The 23,692-nt window shown below is 38.2% G+C and overlaps 2 protein-coding genes across 3 annotated transcripts in view; one reads left to right on the plus strand and one right to left on the minus strand.

Annotated features, from left to right (window-relative positions):
• Positions 1 to 11,600, plus strand: part of ELAC2 (elaC ribonuclease Z 2) — a 49,339-nt gene extending 37,739 nt beyond the window's left edge. Inside the window, exons 15-24 of the mRNA XM_036757035.1 lie at positions 317 to 435; positions 1,772 to 1,868; positions 4,499 to 4,637; positions 7,565 to 7,603; positions 7,750 to 7,859; positions 8,462 to 8,561; positions 8,638 to 8,758; positions 9,052 to 9,130; positions 10,313 to 10,457; positions 11,016 to 11,600. Of these exons, the coding sequence (XP_036612930.1) occupies positions 317 to 435; positions 1,772 to 1,868; positions 4,499 to 4,637; positions 7,565 to 7,603; positions 7,750 to 7,859; positions 8,462 to 8,561; positions 8,638 to 8,758; positions 9,052 to 9,130; positions 10,313 to 10,457; positions 11,016 to 11,252 (1,186 nt within the window). The 3' untranslated portion in view covers positions 11,253 to 11,600. The remainder of the gene's footprint in view (positions 1 to 316; positions 436 to 1,771; positions 1,869 to 4,498; positions 4,638 to 7,564; positions 7,604 to 7,749; positions 7,860 to 8,461; positions 8,562 to 8,637; positions 8,759 to 9,051; positions 9,131 to 10,312; positions 10,458 to 11,015) is intronic.
• Positions 11,601 to 22,268: 10,668 nt separating this feature from the next.
• ARHGAP44 (Rho GTPase activating protein 44) overlaps positions 22,269 to 23,692 on the minus strand; it is a 223,775-nt gene continuing 222,351 nt past the window's right edge. For both annotated transcript variants that reach the window (XM_036756005.1, XM_036756006.1), the window contains one exon: positions 22,269 to 23,623. In XM_036756005.1, the coding sequence (XP_036611900.1) occupies positions 23,484 to 23,623 (140 nt within the window). In that variant the 3' untranslated portion in view covers positions 22,269 to 23,483. The remainder of the gene's footprint in view (positions 23,624 to 23,692) is intronic.

The raw sequence follows: 23,692 nt of genomic DNA on the forward strand, positions 1-23,692 counted from the left end.
ATGGAGCCTCACCATCCCAAAACCATCTGCCCCCTGCTGGGACCTTGCCAGTTAACAAGCAAAGTTACAGCACAGCATGTCTGTTCCTTCCCTCAGTTCTCTCAGCATTTCATGTGACATAACTTCCTTTTCCTCTCAGCAAGCTCCTCCCATCATATGTGACTTAGGCTTCCTGTGATGTGAGCAGGTCACATTAATGGGTGGGAGAGATCTTCAAATCTAAATTGCTGTTACAACATCAGAATTGTCATTGCCAGCCAGCGCACCCTCACCCCACCCCCATTCACCAACATGGATTTTTTTTTTCCTTCTCTAGGGATGCCTGTATCACTTGCAACCTTGATGAATTTGTGACTGAAGCTCTGGACTTACCTCATTTTCAGGAAAGGGTGCAGGAGTATAAGGAAAATGCGCGGGACAGTACAGCACTATTAGGTGAGTGAAAAACTATCTTGATCTATGTTCTGGCAGTGTCTTTATAAGTCTTTACAGAATAAAGATTTTGTTGGTACCTTGTTGATTGCTTAAGATAGGTGGATAAATTAGATAATTCATTATATTCGACTTGGTATCTGAATAGTCCAATTTTCTTGTCCTTCAAGTTAACTGGATATCGAGTGTATTTCCACTAAATCAAATTATTCTGGGCAACATTATGGCTTGATAGCATTAGCCTCTTGTCCTAACTCTACATGGAACTTACTATAAGAGCCTAGATAAGACACTTCTCTCTGGGCCTCAATTTCCTCATTTGCAAAAAATGAGGACTTTTTACTTAGCAAAAATCACATAGTATAAATAGTGTAGTAATAATGTAAAAACACAGTCATAAATTGTCAGAAATAGAAGGTTTTTTTCCAAAGAGATTTATCTTTTCTGACATTTTCACTGTACAGATTTGAAAACAGACTTAAAGAAGGGAGGTTCCATGTCATAGATCAATTTTAGTGATGTATCAGGTAATCAAACCCAGGCTCCTGATTCTTTTTCCAACACTTAAAAAAAAAAAAAGACTGTCTCTCCTCATCTTGCCTAAGCAGTTTGTCAGGTGTTGGGTTTTTTTAATCATTGGATATGGTTTTTTTTCCTACTTTTTTGAAATGTCTGGGCTCCTAGTTATTATCAATTCATGATTTTCTTGCAGTAACTTGGAAATCTCAAAATTCTTTGTAAAATTACTTCTATTTGTGTTTTGACAAAATTTTATTCCACAATCATGAGTATATTTGGTTTTTAATTAATATTTTAAAAAAATAGTCGTGGCCTAAATAGTTTTGTCACATATAAAATGATGACTAATAGCAAATTTTTATGAGCCACACAAAAGTTTTTTTTTACATTTAGAGAGAAAAAGGACTATTTCTGGGAGTAGTGTGACAGAATTTGCTTGTGTAATTTCACAGGTAACTGAAGTCTTTGACGCATCCCTTATGTTGTCTCTGGTCATGAGGATAGAACATTTTATGTGGTTATCCATCTTAACTGTCTTTATTTTTAAAGCAAAGATAGAAGAACAATATGATTATTATGTTAGAACCACTAGTCTCTCCTACATTGGATAACTGAAACCAGCTCTGAGTTGAGGAAACTCTCATCCTTTCTCATTACCCTGAACTTGTGAGTTTGGTTTTTTGAGGAGTGCTCTCTAACAAGCTGTATAAGGGACCTCTCAGTACTTGGTTTTTGAGGCTACTGTTGGGGATTGTAGGGTTGAATATTGTATAACTGTTGGTCAGGGAAAATAGGACATTTTCCATGTGCTTTTAAACAGGGCAAGGAATCCAGTATCCGGAAGTCATCTTTCTCGGAACTGGATCTGCCATTCCAATGAAGATCCGAAATGTCAGTTCCACACTTGTGAATATAAGGTATTGTTTTGGAATAGTGAGGAATTTTTTCATCTGTTAAATTCTTTGGTAGAAGGATCTCCAAAACCCTCAGTGATGAATTTTGGACATGAAGTGATTACTAATCATTGCACACTGCAGACCGGCTCAACTGTTCTCATTGTTCCTCCTTCCCTAGTAGGGCTATGAGAGGATGCCATGGCTATTAGTTCATCTGTTATTGTTAAATGCTTAGGAATTATCGTTGTATATCCCGTATGCCTGATTTTGGGAGCTGTGAAAAATAATCCCCTAGTGGGGGGAGGGAGGGAAAGCTTCATATCTTTTAAGTGAAATACACGTATCTTGAAACTTCATTATTAGTCTCTTCAATAGTGTGGTTATTGAATATAATTTTTTTAACATGGTGTGTATGACTAGGTACATTTTTTTAACAGTACCTTCTTAAACAGTTAGTGGAGCATGTTCTGATATCCTTCAAATTACTAGAGAATCTAACCACCAATATAGTTACTTGGGACAGAAGTTACAGTAAGAAAAGTGGCCCCTTGTGCAAATATTCCTTCACATGGCAAGCCATAATGCAGAAAATCTGTCTTGTAGATTATCTGCATCAAGAATAAATGTATTTTCTGTCATCTAAGAATTTTGAATTACGTTCTCCGTTTAATTCTAAGATATACTAAAAATAGGTACTTTGCAATGGCACTCATTACTATTTGCATTGAAGGCCTAGGTAGGATTTCCTAAGACAAAATTTAGTTGCAGCGCAGAGAAGATTGCTTTGTAGAACAAAAACTAGCCCCCTGGTTAAACGTCCAGTATTCCATTCTTTTATCTTTAGCCGTAAGGGGACATGTCAACAGTAAGAGGCAAGGGGCAGCCAGGTGGCACAGTGAGTAGAGCACCGGCCCTAGAGTCAGGAAGACCTGAGTTCAAATCCGGCCTCAGACACTTAACTTGCTGTGTGACCTTTAGCAAGTCACTTAACCCCAATTGCCCTGCCTCCGCCCTTCAAAAAAAGAAAAGAAAAAGGATAGTAAGAGGCAAGTGTGACAGTGTAGAAAGCTCTGGACTTGCACTCAGAAGATCTGGATTCAAGTTTCATTTCCGTCATTTACCCTTGAGCAAATCATTTATTTCTCTGAGCTTGTTTTCTCATTTGAAAAATGGGACTGATAATATTGGTCCCAGCTACTTTACAGGGTGCTGGTGAAATAGTAGTATATTAATCAGGAAACTCTGGTTATGATAGCTGGGTGGCACAGTGGCTAGAGTGCTGGTCCTGGAGTCAGGAAGACCTGAGTTCAGACCAGTCTCAGACACTTTATAGCAGCATGATCCTGGGCAGGTCACCTACCCTCTGCTTGCTTCAGTTTCCTCATCTGTAAAGTGGGGGTATTAGCATCCACCTTGTGGAGTTTTTGTGAAGATCAGATGATGTAACAATTGTAAAGTGCACAGTATCCGGTGCATGGTAGGTGTTTAATAAATGGAGAATGACTCTTGGGTGATGAATCAGTTATTTCTTGCTTGATAAAATAGTCACTTTCAGTTTCTGTAAAGTTGTTGGGTACTGATTGTCTCCTTAAAGGAATTTGTGATTTATAAGTGTAAAGTTTTGGAGTCCTCTTTAAATTCTTAATCCTGAGCCCTATTTTCCGAATATTGTTTTTGCCTTTTTCTTCTGGGTCCACCTTTTGCGTGGAAATTCATGATTATCAAGGTATATGTTTTGCTTTGAAGAGTATTACGAAGTCTTTTGTAGAATTTTTTTTCTACCTCTTCAGTCTTAAGAGAAGATGTTGGTACATAAGCTTCAGTTGTCTTCATGGTATGGTTTTTGTTCATAACTATAAGGCAAGGTGATCAAGTATTCTATAAAATGTTTCTTATTTTCTTGGGGCCTGCGTGTAACCTTCTTTACCTAGTTCGTTATCTTTCTCTCCTAGCGCATAGAAAGGCTGATTCCTTCTGTCCAAAATTATCTAAAATTTATCCAGTTTATTTTTTGTTTGCACATAAGCATTTGCTTCTTGTCTCCCCCATTAGATTGTAAGTTCCTTGAAGGCAGGGATGCTTTTGCTTTTCTTTGTAATATCAGTTCTTGGAACATAGTAGGCACTTAAATGTTTGAATAAAATTTGATATTTATTAAAAACTTAAAGAGGGAACATATTTAAAGGCTCTATATTTCTCTTCTCATTCTTTTTCATTTGGGGACTGCTGTAATTATCTTGAACAAATACAATGATATGTAGTGCTTTGTAAACCTTAAAGCACACATAAATATGAAGTATTAGTATTATGAAGAGGAATCCTCACTACTTTTCTATGTAGTAAATAAATTTAAAGAACATTTCTCTGATATCCTCATGTCTCTAAAACAAGGATGGTCCTCTAGCAGGGATGCCAAACACACCCCAGGTCACCAAGTTCAGAATGCTGCCCAAACTACATTAAAGTGTAATTGGAAAATGTTTAACAAAATAAACAAAAAATACAACACAGATAATTTTAATTTGTAGTTTTCTAAGTCAATATGCAGCCTGCTCCAGTCAGTTTTTATTTAAGCCTTAGAGCATAGTTCTACCTTCTTAAGAAACATTAACATTTGTTTCTGTTAAACCTTGTGTTATTCTCCCTGGCAGCTCTGACCAGTCTCTGCTACTAGATTGTGGGGAAGGCACCTTTGGGCAACTCTGCCGCCATTATGGGGATGAAGTGGATAGAATCCTGATTAACATTGCTGCTGTGTTTGTGTCCCACATTCATGCAGATCACCATACAGTGAGTACCGACCTAGAACCAAGCCTTCTGCTCACTGGTTCAGGAACCTTTTTATTGTAGCTTACTTTTCAATTTTGTGTCCATATTTTTCCCCCCTCAATATCAATTCTTTCTTAGGGCTCTTTCCCCATCCATTCTTCCTGCAAAAAGACCAGTTTTTCTTGCCATTGTGTTATTTGTGAATATTTGCTATTCTGTTTCTTTTATAGTATCTCAGAGTTGTAAAGGACCTAGTCCAACCTTTACCGGAAAAAAAATCCCTTCTACAGCATACCTGACAGGTTGTCTTTTCTTGAAGACCTTTAATAAGGGAAAACCCACTGCTTCCAAAGCAGATCATTTCCCTTTGAGGATAGTTCTAATAAACCTAGATTTGCATCTTTTCCATTTCCTGTTGCTTTTAGCTCTTACCTCTGGAGCCAAACATAGTAAGTCTGTTTAGTAAGTCTATTCCATGTTATTCATCTTGCACAGCGCTATCGTGTTTTTGGTAAGTTTTCTCCACTCTAGGCTAAATGTCTCCAATAGCCTTTGTTGATATTTACGTGGCATGAACCTTCACAATACCTTCCTGTGGACCCTCTCCAGCTTATCAATGTCCTTTCTAAAATATGCCCCTAATCCTTAAACTCTTAGAACCTCCTTATTTCTAGACACTCTGACTGTAGCCAAAAATTTCATTAGTTTTCTTGACTGCCATATCACACTGGTAAGTAATATTGAGCTTACAGTTCACCAAAATATCTAGATCTTTTTCAGACAAATTGCTATCTGGCTCTCCCCCGCCAGTTGTAGTTGTGAAGTTAATTTTTTGATGCTAACTGTATAAGTTTACAGTTATCCCTATTAAATTTCATTTTATTAACTTTAGTATAATACTGTATTAAGATATCATCTTAATCCTGAGTCTGTCATTTATAACCATTCTGTTCTTCCTCCTACCAAAAATGATTTCTACCATGATTTCCAGTATATCTTCTTAATGTACACTGCTACTCTACCTCTTTTATCTTTCCTGTTTGCTTTGAATAAGATACATTCATTTGGAGAAATTAGTGCTACCAGTAAGGTCAAATTTGCCTCTTTACATTGGATCCCGTAGTGCCTTTTGCTTGTTGCCTAAGTTTTTGGTATTCACATATATATTTTGAAATCAAAAGTTTTACTACTGGTAGTAGTGGTTCCTTCTTGGATTTTGTTATCTGTGAATTGCTGAGGGTCTCAATTGTTATTCCTCCTGCATTATTTTAGCTTCGTTCTAGGATGTCTAACTAACTTGGTGGATATACCTATGCAGTTTTTATCTTCCTTCTTCCCTTTTAGTTTAAAGCCTTTTTGATGAGATTTGCAAAACACTAAACAAATTCATTTTTAAAGAGCTGCTCACTTCCTAAATTTATCAGGCACTTCTGAATTTGTTGCCTTTGTTCTACAGCAGTGATGAAAACACCATCTGTGCTCCTAAGTTAGAGGTAGCTACGTGGAAAAGTGAATAGGGCCTTGAGTCAGGAAGAAAGATCCAAGTTCAATTTTGGCCTCTGATACTCACTAGCTTTGTGACCCTGAAGAAGTTACTTAACTGCTGTCTGCCTCAGTTCCTTTAGTTGGTCAAATGAGGATAATAACAGCACCTACCTTGCAGGGCTGTTGTAAGGGTCAAATGAGAGATTTGTAAAGCACTAAGCACAGTGTCTGGCACACAGTCGGTACTTAATAAACATTTGTTTCCTTCCTTCCTAAGTTCTTCATTTTTTTGAATAATAAGACTGGTCTTTAGCATTGCTTTCTAAGGCAATATAATTTGTGCTCCTATGAATCACCAGAACTAAGTCATCTGCTTTCATAAGTTTTGTGAAATTCTCTATCATGTCCTAGATGTATGTTGCCTTCAGCAGGACCAGTTATTTCTGCTTGTTTCTTCCTCTGACCTTTATTGTATAAGAATATTGTATAATATTGTAAAATTGTGTAATAAGAACCTGTAGATCTACACATTCCTTGGAGGATAAGCAGCTGCCTTCTAATAGAATAGAAACTTTTTGCTATCAGATAACAAAATGTACGATAGATGCTTAGTTAGTTGGTTCATTGATTTCCCCTTCCCTTTTCTTAGGGAAGAACCTTTTATATTTTTTTTGTTATTTCCATATTCTCAGTGGTCCTTCTTTCCTTTTTCTCTGTGACATTCTCTCTTCCAACTTCCTAATACAATTTAGTATTCTCTGCCTCTTAGATTCTTTTCCTTTGCTTTCATATTAATGCTCTTTTCTCTTAAAGGAAAATTTTATTCTTCTTGATAATTTGGGGAGTGGAGAGATGTTCCTCAAGTCTTTTTACCCCAGAGACCTCTCTCTAAGAGACATCAGCCTGCACTTTGGGCATAGATAGTTGGCATTCTGCCATGGCCAAGTGACTGCTTTATACACTTAGTTCATAGCAAATATTTTCTCCATTCTACATTCTTACTGGAAATGAGATCTTCATTCTTTTTCTTTCTGGTAATAACCTTGAAGAATTGCTGTGGAAGTCTTTTCCCTTTTTATCTCCCCCTAGGCATAGTTTAGTGATTAACAAATGGATTAGAATTAATTAGGATTTCACTTTTCACATTTTTTCTTACTGTCTTACTTTGTCACAGGTGTTTTTTGAATGTAGCTTTTATCCATTCAGTTCTGAGGATTGATGATTTGGTGTATGAGTAGGCCATTCCTTTTTCTTAGCATTCTAGTAGAAGCTAAAATGAGGCCATCTTCAGAGTTGTCCCTTTAGAGTTCAGGGGCTTGAGGATCCAAGCTCTATGTAGGATTCTCTTGTGCTACAAATACTGGAGAAGTTAAACTCTAGAACGAAGTAAAATAAAACTAACAGGAAGGAGAAAAATAAAGCAGGTTTCCTACTTGTCTCCATCTTTACCTTTTATTTTCTAGGGCTTATTAAATATCCTGTTGCAGAGAAACCGTGCTCTGGTAAGTTAAACTGCCTTTTTACTGGCAACTTGAGATTCATTGATTTTATATATGTAATCACAGGTAACACCCATTTCTTCCATTTCATTTGAGCTTTCCTGAAGATGCATCTATGCTGTGACCTCCTTTTCTGTTTTCCTTTTCAGGTATCAGTGGGAAAATCATCCAGCCCGCTGTTACTAATAGCGCCTACTCAAGTCATGGCATGGCTACAGCAGTACCATGACCATTGCCAAGAGATTCTAGATGCTGTCGAGTGAGTGATTAGCACCTGCTTATCCACTGACACTGCCATTCCCCTAACCTACTCCTTCTTAAGAGGCTTTGAAGAGCCAGAATTTTTAAACCTTTTTGAGTCATGGTAGTCTGATGAAGCCTATGAACCCTTTCCCAGAATAGTATTTTTAAATGAATAAATTAAAATATATAAGATTATAAATGAAACCTATTATACTGAAATAGTTATTCAAAGCATTGGAAAACAAGTTCATGGGCTCCAGGTTAAGAACCCCTACTATAGAGTTCTTGATACCTGCTTGGGTATCTTACTTTTTGCAACTGGAATCATCTATCTGATGGTTGCATCAGAACCTTGAAGCAGACACTGCGCAAGCCTAGAACAAGTCACAAAATTTGAGAAAAAAGAACCTGAACTGGAACTTTTTGTTTTCCAAGCAGCTGTGAATTCGAATCTTCTTTTGCCTTAATTGTGCTATTCCTATAGCATATGGTTTTCTGTGAACTTGCCTGTTTTACTGACTGTGACTTGTGTATAATTTTATTTCTTAGTAAGTTTTTATGTTGGCCTTATTAGAGTGAGACCTGAGCTTTGATTTAAGATTTTTTTTCTCTCTGTAGGATGATCCCTGCCAAGTGCCTCCAGAAAGGAATTGAAGTCTCCAAACCCATGATTGCAAAATCGATTACTTCACTGCTAGAAAAATATGATTTGGAAGAGGTACAGAATCTACTAGTTCATAGGGAGAAAAGTGAGGTAGCAGGGACAGCAGAGCCCTTCATCTTTTTTCATTCAGTTTCAGACTTGTTTGGTTCAGCACTGTAAGAATGCTTTTGGTTGTGCATTGATCCACAAATCAGGCTGGAAAATAGTCTACTCCGGTGATACCATGCCTTGTGATGCTCTGGTCCGGTTGGGTAAGTAATTGCACATGGGTAAGAAATTTGGTTGTAGTTTTGTTTTTTTTAAATGTTTCGTTTGATATTTTACTAGATAGAAGAGAATGCAGGAAATTGATTACAGTAGCATATGCCTTAGTATCAGCATTGGATTCTCTTTGCCTCCTACTTTAAGTACCTCTGTGAGCTCTCTTATAATTTGCAGAGGCATTAATGCCAAAGAGAAAGACTACTCTAGCCAGGGAAGTAAAAATGATGGTTCTCCTCCTTTCATGACAGGCATTTAGATATTGTTAACTTATTTTCCTTAGGTAAAGGAGCTACTATGCTTATTCATGAAGCTACTTTGGAAGATGGTTTAGAGGAGGAAGCAGTAGAAAAAACACACAGGTAATTTGCTCCTTAGCTCTTCTCTGTTAAATGTGATCTCACCACTTCTTGATGAGGTGACTCTGTCTCAGTAACTTACCAGCAAAAATTACATTGTAGAACTGTGCCTAGTGGTGTGTGTGCTACTTCAGCTTAAAGGGGGTCTTCTCTCTGGTTAGGAATGAAAATGTTGAAAGAGAATTCAGAAGCCATCCGATCTGGCCCATGCTAAACAAGATAACCCCTTTGCTTGAAGGTTGTTTTGCCCTAGGATGACACTAGTTGTCAGGAACTTAATCTGCCTCCTTGAAGCTCCCCCCCCCCCCCCCCCCCCCCCCCCCCGTTGTTTCAGCTCAGCTGTGTTTGAGGCCAAACAGAACAAATCTAATTTCCTCTTCCATTTGATAGCCCTCCAGATACTTGAAGACAGAAATCCAGAATTCTTAAAGTAGCTTCAGCTTTTTTCATTTCATTATCAAATGGTTGATTCATGGAGTTTATGGTCCACTAAACTTGTAGAAATTTTTCACAGGAATTGTGGTCAGGTCATGATTTTCTAGTCATATACTTGTGCAGTGGCTTAGCAATCACACTTAACAGTTCTTTCATTTAGACCCACTGAAAGTCTGACCTGAAAGGTCAACAGTTACTTAGCCCCTGAGAGGATTATAGGCTTAAAGTTTTAGAGATCATTATGAAAATCTTAAATACAATCAGGAGACAAGGACTACAGATTGAAGGGAGGAGACTAGGATGGTCTTGTTGAATGTTTATTGAGTTCTCAGCATGCAGGGCACAACTCTATATAATTGGATAATTTCATACTGCTTACCTATTTTAAAAGCAATTTACATACATTATTCTGGATAACAGTTATAATAAATATTTTTATCATCCACATTTTATATTTGAAAAAACTGATTTGGAAAGTTGTATTACTAAGGTCATACAACTGGTGAGAATGGAGAGCCCAGGCCTCCTGATTATAAATCCAGTATTATTTCTGCTACTATAAGTTATGTAGTTTTTTTGTAGGGATGTGGAAGAAGTAGCTTTTAAGGAGGTTTAAAAAATAGTCATAAAAGAAGATAATTAGAAGTAGCTGTTTCAAACTCTGAGGTTATTTTATTTTGAAAGTTAAAGGTTTTAGATACCCTTCTTTTGAATTTTGAGTCCCATTCTGCTTCCTTTACTTATTTGCAGCACTACTTCCCAAGCAATTGGAGTTGGGGTGAAGATGAATGCCAGGTTTATCATGTTGAATCACTTTAGTCAGCGTTATGCCAAGATCCCCCTTTTCAGCCCTGACTTCAGTGAGAAAGTTGGGATTGCATTTGACCACATGAGGGTATGTATATACTATGTGTTATGTAGTTGGTTGAGGATTACAGCAGAGAATTTGCATCATGCACACCTGCTTTTTCTGAAACATAGTTCTAAAAGGCCTTTCTCCTTTTTAATTAGCTAGGTTATTTATTTATTAGAGATTTTTCCTTTTAGCTCTATCCAGAATTAGAGCGGGCCTCCCTGTAGTAATGAATAACAGTTTGATTGGAGAATAGGTACTGCCGTAAAGTACTGCAGAACCAATGTTCTTACCACAGCTGTACACAATTCAGTGGTACTCTGTCTCATGGTCTGAAAGGAGAGGCAGTTAACAGTTGCCTTTTTTTAATGGTGGGTAGAGGGTGTGACTATCATCTGTTACTATATAATGAAATTAGGAAAGACTGCATTGAGTTAGCTTCTGCTTTTCTTTGTTAGCATCTTTTTCTTTAAGATCTCTTGAACTGGGAGTAGTGTTAGTAAGGCAAGAATATGTACCTCTGGTATATGATTTTGTCACCGATGGCTAGTTACTCATGCCTTTTTTTTCCCTGATCTGTCATTTCTCACTTCTGTCCAGGTTGGCTTTGGAGACTTTTCAACAGTTCCTAGACTGATCTCTCCTCTCAAAGCCCTGTTTGCTGATGAGATCAAAGAGATGGTGGACAGGAAAGAGAAACGGGAGTTGCGACAAATCAGAAAGGCCACTATTAGTGCAGGTCATTGTGGGCATGATGATGGACAAGGGCCCAAGCCGACTCATAATGGAGAAGAGAGACCTAAAAGCCCACCAGTCAAAAAGCTCAAAGTAAACTGAAGGCATCTACCATGGCCTTGGAGAAGGAGAACTTATATCCTTCCTTTCCTTTCTTTATGGGGAGGCGATAAGTGCTGGTTGAGTGGAGTGGTAACTTCTTTTGCACTCTAAAAGAAAATCCTGTTAACTTTGACAGAGCTACTGGGAAGAGAAAGAGACTTTGAAATAGAATATAATCTCTTGAAAGATGGATGATGTGATTTTTGTCTTTGTATCCCAGTGTTGGTCACATAATGCCTTGCAAATACTAGTTATGTTATAAATGTTTGTGGAATTGAATTTAAAGAATGAACAAATTGAATCATATACAATTAATAATAAAAACTGTCAGAATTTTTTAAAGAATAATTTGTTTTTAGAAATATTTTCATACAGTCAGCAGGATGGGAAATTATATGATATCCCACTCACAACTAATTTCTATATAATGCAATGAGGGAGAATGATAGCATCATGAGTTTTGAGTGTTGAAATGGACTTTAGCAGCCATGTAACCAAATCTCTCAATGAGGAGAATGCATTACCTGCTGAGACATCACATTTCCCTTTTGAATAGCTTCAATTGTTAGAAACTTTTATTTGCTTCTTTGCAACTTCTACCCATTACTACTGGTTCTTCCTTCTGGGGCCAAGCACACACTGAAGACTTCCACTATCTAATAATACTTTGAGTCCAGTCAAGCAGTTGCAAATTATTAATGTGCAATCCTGAGCTAACTTTTCCCCAAGAGTGGTGTGAAATACTTTATCAAATGCTTTGCTAAAACCTAGGTAAGCCCTATGTAGATTATTTCCCATTTTTATCTTGTTTTATTTTTAAGCCAAACTGGTTCTTTGTAATCACTACTTCCTTTTCTAGATAGACTTATAGGGTTAGAGCTAGAAGAGACTATCTGGTCCAAACGCCCTATTTTACTCATGAGAACAATGAGACTTAGAATAAGTGGCTTGCCTCAGATTACACAGCAACTGTGCTTTAGAAGTGGAGTTTGAGTCCTTAGACTCCAGTAGAGCCAATGTTCTTTTCTTCTAGCATTTTGCTTTTCCTTGGTATTCACTAAACCATCTCTGTTATGATTAGTTACAGAATTTCCTCAGGAATTAGGCCCATGATTTTCAGGTTTTGTTCAATTTCTTTGAGTTTAACTTCCCTCATGAACCTCGGCTCATTAGTTTAGCACTCCTAACATAGTCTTTTCAGTACTATGCCATATAAACATCTATTTCCTGTCCTTGTTTAAATCTTTTGAACATATCTTTTTACCCTCTTAAGCTGGGCAGCTCCCTGGGCTTTCACAATTGGTCTCTTCAGACAACAATTTTTCCTAATAGAAATTATTTACCTTTGTGTCTTCAGAATTTCATCCTTTCAAGTTTCCTATCATTCCTGGACTGATTTGCTCTGCAGAATTTTAACCCGTGGGATTCTGAAATCTAGCATGTATAGTTTGACTGTGCTTTCCTCTTAGAAATTTTGGAGGCAAAAGGGGGTCAATTTTTTCCTCCCACCCTGTTTCCCATCATTTTATTCCAATATCCAATTATAACTTACCTGTGAGAGTCAGATTATGAAATTTCTCCTTGTTGGTTCCTCCATCTTTTGAAGGAAGAAATTATCAAGAAATTGAAGGAAGAAATTGTCACCTGCTTTTGGCAGTGAGTACTCCAGTAAATGTCTGCATAATTGAATTGTTCCATCATGAGCATGTTATGGCTTTATGCCAGGCTTTTGATCTGTTTCTTGAAATCATCTATATCTTTTTGTTCAAGTGGCCACTTTCTATCCAGAATGATATATCTTCCAAGGGGAATGTGATCAGTTAGATGGTGGTTTGTCTACAGCATACCACATCTACTTTTCATCTGTTATCCCACAAAACACACCTGCTTCATCCTTCCAGTCCTGCTGCTTTACAACCTCCCTGTTCTGCAAGCCCCTCAGGCAAATTATAATCTTATTGCTACTTGGGCACCCATAGCAGCAGCAGCATAGGTGCTATTGGGAAAATTCTCTCCTCTTGCCCTCCAGAGTACCTTTTGACAGGCAGGCATCTGAGGGGTGGTCATTTTGTACTAGGAGTATGTGATAATGAGCTGTCATCCACTTTTTGTTTTGCTTTGGAAGTACATTACAGTAGTACAGTAGTACCTGAATATGTACACCTTAATGTACAAGGGTTCATGCTCAAATTTTTTTTTTTACAAATGAAGGATCAAAAGTAGACTATTTTAGCAAAATTCCTTCTGTGTCACTTATTTATACTCAGATGTTCTCCATGCTTACTGCCTCTCTAGGTTTTTTTACTTATTGCTTAAAATTTGAGCATTAATGTATAGGCTTTAAAATATGTGTGTGTATTTATATTTCATTAAATATTTCCCAGTTACATGTAAAACATTTTTAATATTCATTTTTTAAAATTGAGTTCCAAATTTTCTCCTTCCTATTCTTTCACCCCTTGAGAAAGCAAACAGTATGATATCAATTTGATGTTTAAAGTCATGTAAAACATATTTTGATATTACCTATGTTGCAAAAGAAAAAAAAAAACCTCCAAGAAAAATAAGATAAAAAAAGTATGCTTCAATCTGTTTCTCTCTGTATGTAGATAGTCATGAGTCCTTTGGAATTGTCTTGGATCACTGTATTGATCAAAATAGCTAGGTCTTTCACAATTAGTCATAATTGCAATATTACTGTTAGTGTGTACAGTGCTCTGGTTCTGCTCACTTCGCTTTGCATCATTTTACATAAATCTTCCCAGATTTTTCTGAAACCATCCTGTTCATTTCTTACAGCACAAGAGTATTCCATCACAATCATATACCACAGTTTGTTCATCTGTCCCCCGATTGTTGGGCATCCCTTCAGTTTCCATTTCTTTGCTACCACAAAAAGAGGGACTGTATTTGTTAACAAATAGGTCCATTTCTCTAATATCTTTGGGATACACACCTAGTACTGTCAAAGGGTATGTGTATGGGCTTTTGAGACAATAGATTTTAGACTTTTAGGTGTCCCAACTGCTGTTTTCCTTCACTGTAGCTTTTTCCTTTGGTATAAAACTTGATGAAGATAGGCAGTTTTCTCCCTTCCCCATTCTTTTTATGTTCAAGCCCATTTGATTAGATTTGCAAGACAGCAGGCAAATATATTCTTACTAGACTTGTGAGGTGGGCTCCATCCTTAATTGAGGAGTCTACCATTTCTGTATTTCAAGTTCAGAAGTCCAAATTTTCATTTTTTGAGATCACCATTTTAGCCAATTTTTCATATTTGCCTAATTTTCTATATCTTGCCTTCATGGATGATAGGGAGAAAATACATTCAGTGTCTAGTCTTCATTTTCTTGTCTGAGTCTTGGTAATGATTTTCAGAATTTTTTACGCTCTTCACTTTATTGTTTTCATCATGTCAACGAATACCAGTCTTGGTATCCGTGAGCAAGGTGGCACCAGCTACCACTGCCCTCCTCTTATTTATTTATTAATTTATTTGATATATTTAGTTTTCAGCATTGATTTTCACAAGAGTTTGAATTACAAATTTTCTCCCCCATTTCTACCCTCCTGCCCACTTCAAGATGACATATATTCTGGTTGCCCCATTGCCCAGTCAGCCCTCCCCTCTGTCACCCCACTCCCCTCCCATCCCCTTTTCCCTTACTTGCTTGTAGGCCTGTGTATCTTATTTCCTAGTTGCATGCAAAAACTTTTCTTTGTTTTTGAACGTCTGTTTATGAAACTTTGAGTTCCAGATTCTCTCCCCTCTTCCCTCCCCACCCACCCTCCCTAAGAAGGCATGCAGTTCAACATAGGCCACATGCATATATCATTACGTAAAACCCTTCCACAATACTCATGTTGTGAAAGACTAACTATATTTTGCTCCTTTTTAACCTATCCCCCTTTATTGAATTTTCTCCCTTAACCCTGTCCCTTTTCAAAAGTGTTTGTTTTTGATTACCTCCTCCCCCATCTGCCCTCCCTTCTATCGTCCCCCCTTTTTTTTTATCGACTTCCTCCTTCTTTCCTGTGGGGTAAGATACCCAATTGAGTGTGTATGGTATTCCCTCCTCAGGTCAAATCTGATGAGAGCAAGATGCACTCATTCCCCCTCACCTGGCCCCTCTTTCCTTCGTACAGAACCACTTTTTCTTGCCACTTTTATATGAGATAATTTACCCCATTCTATCTCTCCCTTTCTCTCTCTCTCAATATATTCCTCTCTCATCCCTTAATTTGATTTTTTTTAGATATCATCCCTTCATATTCAACTCACCCTGTGCCCCCCCCCCTCTCTCTCTCTGTATATATATATATATGTGTGTGTGTGTGTGTGTATATATACACACATACATACACACAGATATACATATGAATATATATACATACACACATATATATGCATATTCCCTTCAGCTACCCTGATACTGAGGTCTCATAAATTATACACATCATCTTTCCATGTAGGAATGTAAACAAAACAGTTCAATTTTAGTAAGTCCCTTATGATTTCTCTTTCTTGACTACCTTTTCATGCTTCTCTTGATTCTTGTGTTTGAAAGTCAAATTTTCTATTCAGCTCTGGTCTTTTCACTGAGAAAGCTTGAAAGTCCTCTATTTTATTGAAAATCCATATTTTGCCTTGGAGCATGATACTCAGTTTTGCTGGGTAGCTGATTCTTGGTTTTAATCCTAGCTCCACTGACCTCTGGAATATCATATTCCAAGCCCTTCCATCCCTTAATGTAGAAACTGCTAGATCTTGTATCATCTGATTGTGTTTCCACAATACTCAAATTGTTTCTTTCTGGCTGCTTGCAGTATTTTCTCCTTGATCTGGGAGCTCTGGAATTTGGCGACAATATGCCTAGGAAATTCCTTTTGGGGATCTATTTGAGGAGGCGATCAGTGGATTCTTTCAATTTCTATTTTGCCCTGTGGCTCTAGAATATCAGGGCAGTTCTCCTTGATAATTTCTTGAAAGATGAGATCTAGGCTCTTTTTTTGATCATGGCTTTCAGATAGTCCAATAATTTTTAAATTATCTCTCCTGGATCTATTTTCCAGGTCAGTGGTTTTTCCAATGAGATATTTGACATTATGCCCATTTTTTCATTCCTTTGGTTCTGTTTTATAATATCTTGATTTCTCATCAAGTCACTAGCTTCCACTTGCTCCAGTCTAATTTTTAAGGTGGCATTTTCTTCAGTGGTCTTTTGGACCTCCTTTCCATATGGCTAATTCTGCCTTTCAAGGCATTCTTCTCCTCATTGGCTTTTTGGAGCTCTTTTGCCATTTGAGTTAGTCTATTTTTTAAGGTGTTGTTTTCTTCAGTATTTTTTTGGGTCTCCTTTAGCAAGTCATTGACTTGTTTTTCATGGTTTTCTTGAATCCTTCTCATTTCTCTTCCCAATTTTTCCTCTACTTCTCTCACTTGCTTTTCCAAATCCTTTTTGAGCTCTTCCATGGCCTGGGACCAGTTCATGTTTCTCTTGGAGGCTTTTGATGTAGGCTCTTTGACTTTGTTGACTTCTTCTGGCTGTATGTTTTGGTCTTCTTTGTCACCAAAGAAAGATTCCAGAGTCTGAGACTGAATCTTGGTGTGTTTTCGCTGCCTGGCCATATTCCCAGCCAACTTACTTGACTTGAGTTTTTTGTTGGTGTGTGACTCCTTGTAGAGTAAAGAGTACTTTGTTCCAAGCTTGAGGGGATGCGCTGTCGTTTTCAGAGCTATTTCTATACAGCCATCTCTGCCACACCAGCACTCCTCCTTCCTCAAGAACCACCAACCCAGATTGGACTCAGATCTTAAGCAGGCTCTGCACTCCTGCTCTGATCCGCCACTTAATTCCTTCCACCAGGTGGGCCTGGGGCTGGAAGTAACTGCAGCTGTAGTTCTGTAGCTGCCCCACCTCCGCTGCCCCCGGGGTCGGTGGCTGAACAGGGAACTCCTATCACTCTGTTCCGGACGCTTTTCCCACTAACCTTCTCTGTTGTCTTTGGTGTTTGTGGGTTGAGAAGTCTGGTAACTGCCTCAGCTCACTGATTCAGGGCACTAGGGCACGTTCCGCCCGGCTCCTGGTCTGGGGTCTGGTTGGTTCTGCCGCCGCTCATGCTGGGCTGTGCTCCGCTCCGCTCCCAGCTCTGTGTGTGATAGACCTTACCCAGAGACCATCCAGGCTGTCCTGGGCTGGAGCCCTGCTTCCCTCTGCTATTTTGTGGGTTCTGCAGTTCTAGAATTTGTTCAGAGCCATTTTTTATAGGTTTTTGGAGGGACCTGGCTGGGAGCTCATGCAAGTCCCTGCTTTCCAGCCGCCATCTACTGCCCTCCTTTTTTTTTCTCTGACCTTTACTGCATGAACTCTGAATTGATAGCCTCTATGAGTTTCGTTTAGGAAACACATAGGAGCACAAAGGAGAACTGCCTCTGTATAGCCGCAAGTGTCCATCTTTTCAGGAAGAGCTTCAAGTTTGTTTTTTAGCTGCAAGTTCACAGTTGACCTTTTCCTTCCTCGTTGTGACATTCTTCCATTCTGATAAGGTCTTTCCCCTTCTCCACTTCAGATGACCATTTTTTCCCATTGAAGTGCTACTTCCATTTCCGTTTAGAAATAGCTATGCAGACAGGTGGGGCCACTGGGCCTATAGTGAGGAAGATCTGAGTTAAAATCAGACTTCAGAAACTTAATAGCTGTGTGATCTTGGGCATATCACTTAAACTCTGTCTCCATTTCCTCAACTATAAAATGAAGATCATAGCAGTATTCTCAGAGTTGTTGTGAGGATTAAATAATATTTGTAAAGCACTTAGCACAGTGCCATGCATGTAGGAGGCATTTAATATATGTTTATTTCTGTCTTTCCTTCTGCCACTATCACCTCCTTGATCTCTTTCTCACATGGAAAGGTAGCCCTTCTTGCCAAAGCTAACCCTTCTACATGCACAAGTGATCCCATTCCAACCTGTCTTCTCCAGTTGATTGCCCCTTCTCTATCATCCCTCACTGATCTTCAATCTCTCCTTGTCTACTAGCTGCTTCCCTTCTGCCTACAAACATGCCCACCTTCCTCCTAGGTTTGTTGTAAAGATCAAATGTGAAGTGCTTTGTGTATTGCCAGGAACATAGCAGGCACTTAATAAATGCTTGTTTCTGTCCTTAAAAAACTGGAACGTGGAAAGAGGTTTTTTAAGCTCCTTTACTTCTAGAGAGATTGCCAGCCTATACTTGGAACATATGTGGTAGTCATTTGTCTGTGGCAGAAATACAAACATGGTACACTCAAGTCACTAAAATTCCTCTCGCTGTCTTTAATGATTAACATTCTCATTTTTTTAAGTGCTCATACAGGTCAACAGTGGCAATCTGCATGTGCTGCAGCTTTCAGTTACCTCCTAACAACTTTACAGGCACACTCAACTTTGCTCACTAAGTACTTTGCATTCACCAATTTGTTTTACTTAATAATTTACAGGTTAAATCTTTATCTCCTCTCCTACTTCTCCCAGTAACTTCAAAGAATCACACTATTTAAAAGTCATCCTACCTGCATATGAAGGGAATCCCCCTAATGACATAATGAACAAGGTTTTGTATGAAGACTTCCAGTGAGGTGGAGTCCATTATTTCTGGGTAGCCCATTCCACTTTTGGACAGCTCTAATTCTTAGGAAATTTTTCCAAACTTCAGGCCTAACTGGCCTCTTTGCAATTTGCGCATGTTGCTTCTGATTGTGCTCTCTGGGACCAGGCAAAATAGGTCAGTCTCACTTCCAAATGATAACCCTTCATTTGAACGTGGCTACCATGTTCTGAGGCATCTTTTTTCCAAGCTAAATATTTTTTTTTCAACCCTGTCATATGGCATAGAATCAAGGCCTTTTAACCTTCTTGGTTGCCCTTAAAACTGTGGTTCCCAGAACTGCACATAGTATTCCAGAGAAGGTCCGGTCAGGGTCGGTACAGTGGAACTATCACCTGGAAGCTAGTCCCTCTCAAGATCAAACTAGATTTTTTGGCTGCCACATCACACTTCTGACTCATTGAGCTTGTAGTCTGCTAAAACCCCCAGGTCTTTTTCAGAACACTCACTGTCATCCATGCCTTCTATTTTATAAAATTCATATCCAAGTGTAAGATTTTAATTTATCTCATTTATTTTTATTAAATTTCATTTTATTAGATTCAGTCTAACGCTCTACTCTATTTAAAACTTTAATTGGTTGATGAGTTTCCTTTGGTCCACATTGATCTTTTAAGACAAATCCCATTTTCCTCTTTGGAATTGTTTCTTTTTGTCTTCGGAATATCAGTATTGAGAATCTCCTGAGCTGTCTTCCCTTGCAGCATTTTTGTACACGGAGTCCTTGTCTTTCCTCTTTCCTCTTTCAAATCTGCTTTCTTAAAATCTAGGTTGCAAGTCAAACTTTGGTTTTTGTCTCCTCTATTACAGACTATGATGGAGTAGTCCCTTCTCCTTAAGTTCCCATTGTTTCCACCAAGCAGTGCCTCCCTTGTAGTGAGAATTAGATATAGAATTTTCCCCTCTGGGTTTTTTTTTGGTGCCTTTTCAAAGTATAGTATTCTCAATAAGCAAGTCAAATAGTTGTAAGTTTTGCTTTTGCTGAGAGAGTTCCAACAAATATGTAATAATTGGAAGTCTCCATCCTCATTATATCTTAATTCTGTGCAGATTTGTGATCTGTTTTCCAAATTCCTGTCCATTTCCTCTTTCTGAGCGGTCTGCAGTCTCCTCAGGTGACACAATTACTTAACATTTCTCCTTTTTTCCTTTGGCTCTCTGGTTTCTGCATTTCCTCACATACCTTCTTAATATGATCTACCCTATATTTCCTTTTATCTGTCCTCTTTGTTTTCAGTAAGGCAAGTTTCATTAGGTTCTTTTGGCAGTCAGATAAATCCTATTACCACTTCTCAGAATAATGTTTTTAAATGCATAAAATAACAAAAGATTAGAAAGGAAACCAATTATGTTGAAATACAGTTGCCAATTTTAAAGTTTACAGGATTCAGGTTAATACCTCTGAAATAAAGTATACCTGTATAGGACCAGTCATGGATTTCATCTCACCACGTCTCAGTAATCCTTATGAGGTCAATTTTGTGGTTATTGCCTGAACTTCGGACATTTAAAACCACTAGTTTTACTATTGGCTCCTTTCTCTGATTATTCTCCCCCAGAAGATATTAGAATTTGTAGAGAGCACTAAATTTTGCTTTCCAAAATTTGCCTAGAATTGATAAGGACAAACAATTGTAGAGATAATATGTGATGAAGATTTTCTTTGGAGTCATGACTTTAGCATGTTCAAGAATTGTACTATAGTACTTTGTGCTTACTCAAGTCTGTCTGCTCATTCAGACTGGCATACTAACCACCACTTCAATGAGAACGTGCCATAGCTTAGAGCAGCTATTGGGTAGCTGACACTGCATTGAGGGAAGCTACAGGAATTCAAGAATGTCCCTTCTGCTTACAGTGGTTTGCTTGTGTTGCGTAACAATTCCACCAAGATACAAAGGGTTGGTACTGATGCTTGTACACTGGTGCTACATCCACATCTACCAGTGCTACATATCACCTTTTTGGGGACTGTATGACCATAGTACAAGGAATAGGCATAAGGTGCTCACACAATTAACCACCCTGGTACAAGGCTTTGTCATCTCACACCTCACATCAAATAGCCTTCTGGTTGGTCTCCTTTCCTCAAACCTCTCTCAACTCCTAATACAGCCTAATACATTCAGACGTCAAAGTGATTTTCTTAAAGCACAGATGTAGCCATGTCAGCCCCTTCTCAGTAACCATCCTGTTACCTCCAGGATCAAATATAAAATCGTCTGTCATTTAAAGTCCTTTGCAAACTGGCCCTTTCCTGCCTTTAGAGTTTCCTTAGACTCTGCACCCTTCTATGTACTCTGTGATTGAGCTACATTGGCCTTCTTACTGTACCTTGTACACAAAACTCCATCCCTCAACTCTGTTGCTTTCCAATAAAAAGGCATCCCATGCCTTTAATGTTCTCCCCCTCTTACTTGCACCTACTGCCTTCCATAGCTTCTTTCAAGACTAAGCTCAAATTCTACTTTCTAAGGAAGGTGCCCTCCCACCTCCATTGCCTTTCCTGAGACTAACTTCTAACTACTCTGTGTTTTATGCGTATAACTATTTGGATGTTATTTCCTATAATGTGAGCACCTTGAGGGAAGAAACTGTTTTTGCCAATCTTTTTATCCTGGGCACTTAATGCAGTGCCTGGTAGTAAGTCCTTAATAAGTGATTACTGACAGCTATGTATCCTTTTGGAGGGGCTGAATCACTGGAAGGAGAAGCACTGGCAGGAGGATTCCCTAAAAGTTCTTTATTATGTTTGGGTGGAAGATTCTCTCCCATTTTCCTTTGTGGTCATAAATCTTTTTCCTTTCTCATGATAAAGGAAATGGACCTTAAATTGACCTTAAAAACTAGGGAGTTACCAATTAGCCACTTCTCAATCATTTCTTTGGGTACTGATTCATATGAGATAATTTTGCAAAGGGAATGTGTGTTAGTATTTAGCTTAATGCTATAGCTAAAAGATTTTAGAAATATTTCTAGGAACTCATGGTTAAGGAAGAGGCCAGAAGACTTAACAGACGCTTGATTTATTTCTATTTTAGAGTTTTCTGAATAAATAAGAATATGTATTTGAAAGAATATCACCACCTGACATTTTTAGGGTGCTTTTCCATTGACCAAGCTCATTCGATTGTCACAACAATCCTGTGAGATTGTCGGGGCAGGTAATTCTGTCTTCCTTTTTTATAGACAGGGAATCAGGCCAGAAGTTTTGGAATTTTTGCCCAAATCTCACAGCTAGGTAGTGCAATTCTGGGTCTAAAACCTTATATCTGTTGATTCCTCTGAGATACCAACTTAGACTTGTTCCTTGCATTTGGGCGGGGGGGGAGGAGGGGGGGAACTAAATACAATAAAATATGCCATACTTAGTGACAATAAATATTTTAATAACATTATTTTTGACAACTTATGCATGTATAAAGGGGATTTCCCCACCCCTTACTACATTTACAAACTAGATAATGAGCTATATTTGCCATTAAGTGTGCAAAGCCTACAACATCTTTAATTGCAAATCCTGCAAAGAATTATTATTTTACAATGTGTTGGGAAAAATAACAAAGCATTTGAGTTTTCATTGTACATTTGTACATTAGTTTAGATGAAACATCTCAAATAAAACAAATATAGAGATTTCATATATACAAATATAGCATTGTTGTATGTATGTTTTTTTTTTCAAAGGATAAAACCTTAAACTTTGACTTTGCATGCATGACCCGAATTTAATTCTTCATTCCATTTATAACTTTAAGCCAAATTTTTTAATCTCCTCTGCCCTTCAATGATGTCTTGGGTTCACATGCCCTTTCCCTCATGTCTCTTTCCCTGTCGGTGATGTGATCAAATGATTAGAATGATTATTGTCATTGAAGAAAGTGTGCAAATACATCTTATAGCATTTGCCTATTCTATTTGGGATCACTCTGACTTCCACATGTTAGGACATGGAATTATTGCTATTCAGTTGTAACTTCTGAATATGGAGAGATCCGCAGGTTGATGGATGTGAGTGTACTTCATTAACCAAATGTTTACAAGATCCTAGACTATGCAAGCTGGTATAATCAAGTGATTATGAGGTCATTAAAGGAAAACATACCATTTTCAGACCTAACAGCTCTTCCTATGGACGTGAATTCTCTATCCTTGAGAAGAGTGGGGCAGTCAAATAACAGGTAGGCTTCCATGGACTGAAATAGACCTGTGTTTGGATGGCAGAGTTTTCACAACTCATCCCTTTTAGAAACATAAGGACTTATTACACAAGCAGTATCTGGATGGAGAGAGGTCAGATGTTACTCCACACAAGGCTGAAGATAGAAATTCACTTAGGTACTAAGTCAAAAGGCAATGATCGACAAAGGCTAAACTAACCACCTAAAACAAAACCACTATATTATTAACACTTGCCGTAGATAGGAGATCAATGGTTTGGTTTTTTTTTAAGTCCAACTTCATGTTGGCAATGGAAGAAAAAAGTGCTGATGGAGAATGCTTAGCAAGAACACTAGACACACATCCTTGAAGTGTTTCTAGGGGCACGTGTATGTACAAAATTGTTGGGTGAGGAGCTGTATTGTCAAAGGGCAGTGCTTTCTGACTCTTCCTCTGAGTCTCTTTTCTCAGTCCCTGATTGTCTTGTCATGTGCTCCAGGAGACCCGGGTGGAGTGAAGAACCAAGCTCTACGTGGATAGAAGGGATATCAAAGTGGACAAGATCTGGAAATGGGCAGAGAAAAGTCATTGAAATAGCTCCTCTTGCTAAAAAAAAAAAAAGATGCAAATAGA

This window comes from Trichosurus vulpecula, chromosome 4, assembly GCF_011100635.1.
Source record: "Trichosurus vulpecula isolate mTriVul1 chromosome 4, mTriVul1.pri, whole genome shotgun sequence".
Lineage (NCBI taxonomy): Eukaryota > Metazoa > Chordata > Mammalia > Diprotodontia > Phalangeridae > Trichosurus > Trichosurus vulpecula.